This window comes from Herpailurus yagouaroundi, unplaced genomic scaffold (assembly GCF_014898765.1).
Source record: "Herpailurus yagouaroundi ecotype Mexico unplaced genomic scaffold, PumYag 67810, whole genome shotgun sequence".
NCBI classification, from domain to species: domain Eukaryota; kingdom Metazoa; phylum Chordata; class Mammalia; order Carnivora; family Felidae; genus Herpailurus; species Herpailurus yagouaroundi.
Genome location: NW_024420601.1, coordinates 1 through 11209, shown reverse-complemented (window position 1 = coordinate 11209; position 11209 = coordinate 1). Strand labels below are relative to the sequence as shown.

At 36.6% G+C, this 11209-nt stretch overlaps 1 protein-coding gene across 1 annotated transcript; it reads left to right on the top strand.

Moving 5' to 3' along the window:
* Positions 1-6929: 6929 nt before the first annotated feature.
* On the top strand, positions 6930-11205 carry LOC121026216 (protocadherin beta-6-like; the record flags this gene model as incomplete). The annotated part of the gene is made up of 1 exon (XM_040469086.1): positions 6930-11205. A coding segment is annotated over exon 1 (1323 nt), but the record flags the coding sequence as incomplete, so codon positions are not given.
* Positions 11206-11209: the final 4 nt, after the last annotated feature.

Sequence of the window (11209 nt, the reverse complement as noted above, 5' to 3'; positions counted from 1 at the left end):
CGCTGTCCCAGAGCTACCAGTACGAGGTGTGTCTTCGGGGAGGCTCGGGAACTAGTGAGTTCAAGTTCTTGAAGCCGATTGTCCCGAACTTCCCTCCCCAGGGCATTGGAAAGGAAATGGAGGAAAACGCCACCTTCCGGAATAGCTTTGGATTCAATTAGGGATCTGATCACAATGCCGTGAGTTTTGTCATTTATCTCTAATTTCCCCAAATACCGAGTTTGAGAGCGTCATGGAGAAAAATCCCACCTTCAGGTATGATTTCCCTGAATTTATCCTTTTCAACTTTATCTTGCCCAATTTTGGGAAAACTGAATTCTCTGTCACTGCATCTGTGTATACACAGTGCCATCCCAAATCTATGCATGCTGTTGACTTTACTAAAATGTTTGCTTTTGATGGTATTTGTCAGGATAAGCTGTCTTAATGAAATCAAATACTGTTTTTCTCTGTATTCTGTCCATTCTGTTTCATCACACTGTTTTTGATGCTAAATAGCAAAAATAAAAAGGTTTTACATAATTTTATTTTGTTTTCAAAGGAATACATGCAAATGATAATGAATGTAATATGTGAGAAAACTTGACAAAAAGCAACAACAATGTTCTAACTACTCTTCTTTCCTAGCTTTCATCCATACTGGATGAAAACTTTTTTTTTTTAATTTTTTTTCAACGTTTATTTGTTTTTGGGACAGAGAGAGACAGAGCATGAACGGGGGAGGGGCAGAGAGAGAGGGAGACACAGAATCTGAAACAGGCTCCAGGCTCTGAGCCACCAGCCCAGAGCCTGACGCGGGGCTCGAACTCACGGACCGCGAGATCGTGACCCGGCTGAAGTCGGACGCTTAACGGACTGCGCCACCCAGGCGCCCCCGGCAAACATTTTTTAAACAATTTTTATTGAATTATACATACAGAAAAGGGAACGAATCATAATTTCAATGTGTTTTCAGAAAGTTAACATACTTGGTACCAGCATCTTGGTGGTTAGTAATGAAACGTTACTAACATTTCACGTGCCACACAAATTACCCCTTAAAGTCACTAACAGCCCAAGTATAACAGTATCCTGACTTCCAATACTAGGATTTACTTTTGCCTGTTTTGAATTTATATAATTGGAATAGTAGAGTATGAACTGCTTTGTGTCTGGCTGATTTCACTCAACATTATGTTTATGATATTTGTCCATGACAATGCTTTTAATTTTAGTTTTTCATTCTCATTGCTGTATAGTATTCCACTGTATGAATATTTTACAATTTATGACCCATCCCACTATAGACGGATATTTGGGTTGGTGCACAGTTTGCCTGTTTGAATAGTACTACTTTGAACATTCTCATACACGTCCTTTGGCAAACATGTATATGCATTTCTGTTGGTATATACCTAGGGGTGAAATTGCTGCTCATTTAGTAAGTACATGTTCCCTTTTTGTAGATTCTTCCAAATAGTTTCCAAAGTGGTTGTACCAGTTTACACTGCTCTCAGTACTGTCTGGATGTACCAGTTCCTCTATATTTTTGCCAACACTTTCATTTTATCCCATTGGAAAGTACCTTTAAACCTTTTATCTCTAGTCCTTTTTATATTCTTTTTTTATTACTAAAGAATATGTTTGTAACCTTTTCATAGAGTCTAAACAATTTCCTTAATTTCCTGCTACTGTTGTCTAGTACCTAGCACACTTAAAACTTCTCATTCATCCTTTACATAGAGCTCTGTCACTATTTTCCAGTACTTCCCTGAACAAGCTGAAACCCTCCATTTATTGTTTATAACAACAGTTCCTTTCATTTACTTGTCTGACAGAAAAAATACAATTCTTATTTTTTTCTCTTACTTCTTTCTCCCTTACACTTTACAACCTCTGTCAAATTAACTTACACTTTTATATAGTCCAGATTGATGACATTTTTACTCTGTAACCATAGCTAAGAATAGAATTCCCCCTTTTGTCTGTATATCTGTTGTAGAATCTGAAATCACTATTAAAAATTCACTTTTATCAACGTTTATTTATTTTTGGGACAGAGAGAGAGCATGAACGGGGGAGGGTCAGAGAGAGAGGGAGACACAGAATCGGAAACAGGCTCCAGGCTCTGAGCCATCAGCCCAGAGCCTGACGCGGGGCTTGAACTCACAGAGCGCGAGATCGTGACCTGGCTGAAGTCGGACGCTTAACCGACTGCGCCATCCAGGCGCCCCTAAAAATTCACTTTTAATGACCATTATATTATGAATGCCCTGTAACCAAAGATCACAAGGACACATTGGATCAGAACAAAGCTGAGTTTATTGACTTGTTGTAACAAGGGAGACTGCACATTCTGGGAAAGCTTTGGTCACCTTAGTAATAGCTCCTTAAAAAAGTATAAGGCTTGTGTTTGGTAGTTTTGCATAGGGCTCAAGGAAGTAGCCCTGGACTGGATGCTTCCAGTGAATGGGAGTAATTCTATTATAGGGTATCTTATTGAATTGTATTCAGGAAATGAGAAGAACAAAGGAAGATTAAAATGTAATTGTTTTTTTAAAAACCAGCATTCAATTGTAATCAGCCAGGACAGAGTACTCTGGGCGTTGTTTTGGTTTATACAATGTTCTTGTTTTTGACTGTGCTCAAGCATGATCATGATGTCATCTTATTGCAGTTTTGTTCCATCTGATCACAATCCCTCTTTAATGATGTTGTTCTGTGAAGTTGTTTATATTCAACAGGAGATCATGGCCTATTTGTGAGTGCCACGCCAATTCCTATGTATAAGAGACTGATTTTCTCAAAATATTCATTGCACTATAAAATTCCTAGAAGAAAGCATAGGAGAAAAGCTTCATGACATTGAATTTGGTGGTGATTTCTTGGCTTTCACACCAAAACACATGGAACAAAGCGAAAATAGACCAATGAGACTACATCAAACTTAAAAAATTTTGTGCACCAAACAACACCATCAACAGTGAAAAGGCAACCTATGGAATGGGAGAAAATATTTGCAAATACTATATCTGATATGGGTTTAATGTCCATAATATTTAAGAACTCCTACAACCCAACAAAAACAAAAAAATCAAATAACCTGATTAAAAAATGAGCAAAGGACTTAGATATTTCTCCAGAGATGATATGCAGATGACCAACAAACATATGAAAAAATGTTCAACATCACTAATCATCAGAGAAATGGAAATCCAAACCACAATGTAGTGTCACCCTACACACATTAGGATGAATGCTATCAAAAAACAAACAAAAAAAAAAAAAAAACAAAAACAGAAAATAGCAAGTGTTCAAAAGGATGTGGAGAAACTATTCCCTCCGTGCACTGTTGGTGAGATTGTAGAATGGTGCAACTGCTATAAAAACAGTATGAAGTCTTCTCAAAAAAGTGTAAAAGAGAACTTCTATATGATCTGGCAATCCCATATCTGGGTATATACCTAAAGGAATTGAAAGCAGGGTCTCAAAGATACTTGTGCACCCATGTTCATAGCAGCAGTATTCACAACTGGCCAGAGGTGGAACCAACCCAAATACCCATGTATGGAATCTTAAAAAAGGAAGGGAAGCCTATCACATGCTACAACGTGGATGAACTTTGAGGGCATTATTCTAAGTGAAAGAAGATAGTCACAAAAAGGCAAATACAGTATGATTCCACTTATATGATGTATCCAAGTTTGTTAAATTCATACAAACAGAAAGTAGAATGGTGCCTACCAGGGACTGGGCAAGGAGGAAAAGGAGAGTTTTTGTTTGATGGGTATAGAGTTTCAGATTTGCAAAATGGAAACGTTCTGGAGATCTGCTTCCCAACAATGTGAATGTACTTAACACTATGGAACTGTATACCTAAAAATGGTTATGATGGTAAATTTTGTGTTACATTTTTTAACCGCAGTAAAATACATTGCTCATTGCAGAGCCATATTACTTAAGGACTGTATTTTCTGCTCCTTTGATCTACTGTTGTGTTTCCTGTCCCATTGAAAATACAGTGTTCCTAGAATCAAGATAAAATAAATTCACCATTTTATTTTATTTTACTTTACTTTAGGTTACTTTTTCTTTTTTAGAGAGAGAGCACACAAGTGGGGGACAGAGGCACGGGGGGGGGGGGGAATCCCAAGCAGGCTCCATGCTTAGCACAGAGCCTGATGTGGGACTTGATCCCACAACCCTCGGATCATGACCTGAACAGAAATCAAGAGTCAGATTTAGCCAACTGAGCCACCCAGGTGCTACAGATTCACCATTTTAGACTCCATCAGTTGGGCTTTACCATATCTTCAAATATTTCTAAATAATTCAGGTTCCCATAACTCTTACCTGAAGCTCTGTTTCTGCTTCTGTCTGGACTAAATTATCTCTAAATGTGTACAAAACTATCATCTTGTTTTTATACCTCTCCTACTTAAGCCCATTGTTTGATAGATTACTTATCTCCTATTTTTAAAGCCCTCTCTGTGCTACAGTATATCCTCAAGTGGATTCCTAAGAGAGGGCACATGAAAAATAAACTCTGTCTCTGCATGTCTGAAAATGCATTTAGTTTTCTTTTACACTTCATTGATGTGCTATATAGTATATATGTCATGTAATGTCCTAAAAATTCTAAAAATTCCTGCTTTTTCATATCTGGGATCATTTCATCTCTACTATTATTTCCTTAATAACTGTATTCCTAACTTTATTTTTTTCTGAGCCTTGTGTTTTGTCAGTTATTGAACATTCTCAATAATATCTCTAGTTTCTTATATTTCTCCTTTATTTTACATCTTTGGTTTTTCCTCTCCATCCTCTTTTAAAGTGAGTCCCTCACTTTATTTTGAGCATTTCTGTTTCTTCCCCTAGGAGAAGTGTTGATATTTGTTGCTACAGGATGCAGGGATATCCTGGCAACTTCACAGCAGAAGAGTGACATGCTGAAAACAGGGGAAAACCCTCATGACGTCAAATCTGGTAATCCACACCAAATTTCTGAAAACTAAAGAGAAGGAAAAAATCTTGATGGCAGTGACACTAGATTTCTCACCAAAAACCATGGGAGTCAGAAACAAGTGACACATATTTTTCAAGTGCTGAAAGAAAAAAAATGTTAAAAAATCATATATCCAGTGAAAATATCTTTCAGGAAGAGAATTTGTTGCCAGTAGACCTACCCTAAAAGACTGGCTGATGGAAGTTCTCCAAACAGAAAGGAATCAATTAAAAAAAGAATCTTGGAACATCAGCAAAGAAGAACACAGTAAATAAAAATATGGTTAAATGCCATAGACATTCCTTCTCCTCTTGAGTTTTCTAAATTATGTTTGATGGTTGAATCCCAAATTATATATGATTATGTCTGATTAGTTCTAAGTATATATTGAGGAAATACTTAAGACAGCTTTAAATGGGGGAGGTTAAAGGGAGGTAAGTTTTCTACCCTTCTCTTGAACTGGTAAAATGACATACCAGTAAACTGTAATAAGTTAAGTATGGAGCAACTACTATAAAAGCTATACAGTGTGATGCACCAAAAAATGCTATAGATAAATCAAAGTGGAATTCTAAAAAAGTGTCCTAATAAACTACAAGAAAGGCAGGAAAAAGAAAACAGAAACAAAAAACAGAACAAATATAAAAGAAAAAATGTCAGGCTTAGGCTCTAATATATCAGTAATTACATTTAATGTAAATGGTCTAACATATCAGTAATTACATTTAATGCAAATGGTCTGAACACACCAATCAAAGAGATTGATATAATGTGTTTAAAAATGACCAACTGTATGCTGTCTACAAGAAACTTCACTTCAAATATGATATAGGCAGGTTGAATGTAAAAAGATGGAAAACATATTATGCAAATGTTGATAAAAATGTATTAGGAGTGGCCATACTAATGTCAGATAAAGTGACATCAGAGGAAAGAAAATGACCAGAGACAGAGTAGGACATTAGGTAATGATAAAAGAAGACATAGCATTCCTAAATACGTATACATATTTACAAACAACAAAGGTACAAAATACGTGAAGCAAAAACTGACAAAACTGAAAGGAGAAATAGATCTACAATAAAAGTTGGATACTTCAATACAGAAAATCAGCAAGAACACAGAACCGAACAACACCCTCAACAGGATGGATGTAATCCATATTTACAGAACACCTAGCCAAAAATACCAGAATACACATTCTTTTCAAATGCTTCCCACAAATATGCAAAGTAGACTGTAAACAAGGCCATACACAAACTTCAATCAACTTAAAAGAATTGAAATCATACAGTGTGGGTTCTCCATTCACAATAGAATCAAACTAAAAAACATAAAGTAACAGGAAAATCTTCAAATGCTTGAAAACGAAACATTTCTAATTAATCCATGGATCAAAGGCAAAGTCTCAAGGAATATAAAAAATACATCAAGCTGAACTAAAAATGAAAAGACAACAAATTAAAATTTATAAGACACAGCTAAAGCAGTGCAGAGGGACATTTATAGCACTAAATGCATATTAGAAAAGAGGAAGGGGCGCCTGGGTGGCTCACTAGGTTAAGCATCTTGACTCTTGATTTCAGTTCAGATCATGATGTCACAGTTCGTTGAGTTCCAGCCCTGCGTGGGACTCATTGATGGCGTGGAGCCTGTCTGGGATTCTTTTTCTCTCCTTCTCTTTCTGCCCTGCCTCTGTGCACATGTGATGTTTCTCTCTCTCTCAAACTTAAAAAAATTTTTTAAAGAAAAGAGGAAAAGTCCCAATCATCTAATCTCCCACCTCCAGGATCTAGAAAAATAAGAGAAAAATAACCCAAAGCAAGCAGGAGAAGCAGGAGGAAGGAAATAGTATAAATAATAGAAGAAACCAATTAAATTCCAAATAAAAATAATAGAGAAAAACAATGAAATAAAAAGTTGATTCTTTGAAAAAATAAAACATTTGAGATTTCAAATGTGTTTAGCATCAATTCCTTTATATTTTCAGGCTTTTATGCATCATTTCTTTCTCCCATCAATTGAGAGCGTTCTTTAAGTGATTGCTTACATATCTGCATCTTTGCCCTGAGTCATTGTTTTTCCTTGCATATAGTTAAATGAGATTTTAAGAGATTTATAACAAAATTAAAGAGTTCTAAGATGAACCATGAGGGTTAGTCTTTATCTTTCATTTTTAGTAAACTTGAAGAATTTTTAAAATGTATAATGGAATGAAAGGAAAACAAACATTTGTAGCATAAAAATGGAAATCAGCTTGATCAGCTATGCAATAATTATAAGCTAACTAAATAAAATTAAGTTTAATATACTTTATAATGTTTCATCAAAGTATTATTTCAGCTCTTTGATAATAATCAGTTAATCTTAATGATCTGTCACTTCACATAAGCATACACGAACATAATAAGTATTGGCATGAGTATTGGAAATGGTGTTTTTTTACCTTGTTTACCTTTACATGTTGTGTCTAGAGGAAACCAAGGTTTTGCCACCTAATTATTAAAATTAAGCTGGAATATGAGTAAGAATGTTCCCAATGAATGAAGGAAACGTTCAATATCTTGAAAGAGGTGTGGGTTACATGGATGGATCCATTGTTAAAATGGCACAGTTAAGATTGGTGCATTTCAATTTGTGTAAATGTTACCTTAAAACAACTATACAAAAATAAACATTGACTGAGAGGCGGAGGGTGGAGGGAAAGATATAGATGAAGCAAGACAAGATGTTTTGAAGCTGGGTGATGTGTACATGGAAGTTATGCTGTTTGCTTTGTATGTACTGAACTTGTTCCACAATAAATGCTAATGAGTTATTACTTGTGAGACAAGTTGATAAATGTCAATTCAATTCTACTCTAGCAAAGCAAAACAAAAGAGAGTAAAGCAGAGACGCATTCTCCTGAAAGAATCTAAAGTAATCCATTTCCATAAAAAGGCAGTTTCTTCACATACCAACTGACACCCTTGAAGGATACATTAAGATATTCTGTTCTTCTTTCTATAATAAAAAGCAATGTTCTCCAAGATATTTCAGTGATCTAAACTGAGTTCTACAAATGCTGTACTGCTAGTAAAATTTGCTTTAAAATGAAAAATTATTCAGTAAGCTATCTGTGAAGATGTGTGGTGGTGCTGCAGGTCAAGAGAGTAAATAAAGGACTGCACAGATGTCAGGGATGCCATTAAGCTGGAATCAGAATATCCACTGAAGGAAGGAAATCTTTAGGGTTGGGCTAGAAATAGCTCTGTTTCAAAGAAGAAACTACACCCATCTAATGTGTTTTTGGTTGTTGGTTTTACTTCATCAGTTTATTTTGTCATTCATACCCTCAAGGAAATCTATTCTCAGTAACATTTATCAAGTGAACCATAGAGACTAGTCACCATGATCTTATTTTTTTATCCTTCTGGATAGAGTGCTTTTTAAGTACAAAATTATTTCATATGGTCAGAGTTTAGATTTTATTTAGCTTTACTTATTTTACCTAGAGTTGAAACATTTTGAAAAAGATCCTCAGTTTTAATCTTTCATCATTTTGGCTCTTACCTGAAGTGAAGTTTGGTTGAACTCAGTTGATTTAATCTCTCAATATATATGAAATCAATCTGAAATGAAATTATGCTTGGCGCATTTTGTGTTGTTATATGTGCACTGACCCAGTTCATGTATTTTCAGGATGTTTAAAGACATGTTTTCCTATTAATCTGAACAGAAACTGAGGAGATAGAAATGGATAAAGCCATGATGAACCATCATTGAATTCTGTGGAATCCACTCAAGTGTAATTCACCTTTCACATTACCTTATTTGATGTTTATTTATAGAAACTCATGTCATCTTTGTTGTGGGAGGGTTGGTAGAGGTGAATGTTTATTTTCTGCATTGCATTATGTCCTTACAACAGGATAATATATTTGGGCCTCGATTAATTACTATAGGAGTTAAATTTGATTTAAAAATTACAATAATATAAACAATCCTAATAAAAATCATGACCAATTCTACCTGTACAAAATGAAGTAAAATCCCAAGATGTGTACTCATGACAGACTATTGATTGTTGCTAGTTCCTCTTTTAAATAATTGATTAGATACTTCTATCTTAAGTATTTCTTGGCCTCAGTTTTCCTTCTAATAGCCTAATTCTTTCCTTTATTTTGCAGGTATAAGCACAAAATAAAGTAGGTCTGTTGTTTATGTCATTTTATGAGCCATATAACTTAGAGAAATAGTTTTTTAATCTTATAATTGGTGTTGCTAACCAACATTTACATTTTGTAGTTTATTGATTTGTTTGTTGGGACAAATAATGTACATTTTGAATTCACAAATCACACTATTCGTCAGAGATAAATTTCATTGCCAAAGAATACAAGATGATTATAGTAAATATACATTATTTGGAGTAGTGATTTTTAAACGTTAGTATGCATGAGAATCACTTAAAGACAAAGATTGAAGTGCAGATTTCAGTTAGCACCCCCAGAGAATTTGATTCAAGATCTAGAGGGGAGACCAGGAGTTGACTTTGAAAAAACAACAACCCAAGACTCCCAAGTAATTATTTATGCATATGGTTCACACACTATGGTTTGAGAAACACGGACTCCACCTCAAAGTCTTTATAACGCTCAGATTTGGGGAATATTATTGCCTGTATGTTATCATATTGAAGTTATCAATTTGAACGCGTGGTGGCAGTGCAGGCTAAGAGAGTGAATAAAGCTCTGCAGATTCGGTGGACTCCATTTTATTCAGAGACCCCCTCTCCCCTCAAATACAGGACACATTTACAGCTAGAGCAAAGTTAGAAGTATTCAGGAAGGCAGTCGTCACCAGAGAAGTTATAAGACAAATTCGAAATTCAACAGCAAAGAGATTACGGAGGGTAGATGATGGACGTGGTGATTGGGACTGGAAAAGGATTTTTTCCTCTGGAATCAGACCTAATAGAAATGGCGCAAACAAAAGTACATCGCAAGAAAAGGCAAGTGACTATCCTCATTATATGGATGATTTTGTGGGAAGTGGGTTCAGAATCGATTCAATATTCTGTACTGGAGGAGACAGAAAGTGGCACGTTTGTGGCCAATTTGACAAAGGATCTGGGACTCAAGAGAGGAGAGCTGGCTGAGCGGGGTGCTCAGGTCGTTTTCAAGGGGAACAGACAGCATTTGCAGCTTGACCCACAGACTTATGATTTGCTGCTAAATGAGAAACTGGACCGGGAAGAGCTGTGCGGTTCCACTGAGCCCTGTGTGCTACCTTTCCAAGTATTACTGGAAAATCCCTTGCAATTTTTTCAGGCTGCTTTACGAGTCAGAGATATAAATGACCACGCCCCAGAGTTCCCAACCAGAGAAATGCTACTAAAAATATCAGAAATTACTACACCAGGAAAGCTATTTCCTTTGAAAATGGCACAGGATTTAGACGCTGGTAGCAACGGTCTTCAGAGCTACATAATCAGCTCCAATCCTCATTTCCACGTTCTCACTCGCAATCGCAGCGACGGCAGGAAGTTCCCGGAGCTGGTGCTAGACAAAGCCTTGGACCGGGAAGAGCAGCCCGAGCTTAGGCTTACCCTCACAGCACTGGATGGTGGGTCTCCGCCGCGTTCTGGAACCACGGAGATTCAGATACTGGTCTTGGACATCAATGACAACGCCCCCGAGTTTGCTCAGGAGCAATATGAGGCGCAAATCCCTGAAAACAATTCCCTGGGCTCTCTGATTATCACCGTCTCAGCGAGGGATTTAGATGCTGGATCTTTTGGGGAAGTATCTTATGCCCTATTTCAGGTAGATGACATTAATCAGCCCTTCGAAATAAACGCAATTACAGGCGAAATTCGACTGAGAAAGACTTTGGATTTTGAGGAATTTCAATCTTACCATGTGGATATTGAGGCTACAGATGGTGGGGGACTATCAGGAAAATGCTCTTTGGTCATCAAGGTTCTGGACGTAAATGACAACACTCCTGAATTGACCATGTCCTCACTCACCAGTCCCATTCCCGAAAACCTGCCAGACATCATAGTGGCAGTTTTCAGTGTATCAGATGCAGATTCTGGACAAAATCAACAGATTGTTTGCTCTATAGATGACAATCTCCCCTTTCTTCTAAGACCATCAGTGGAGAATTTCTACACATTGGTAACTGAAGGAGCGCTGGATAGAGAGAGCCAGGCCGAGTACAACATCACCATCACCGTCA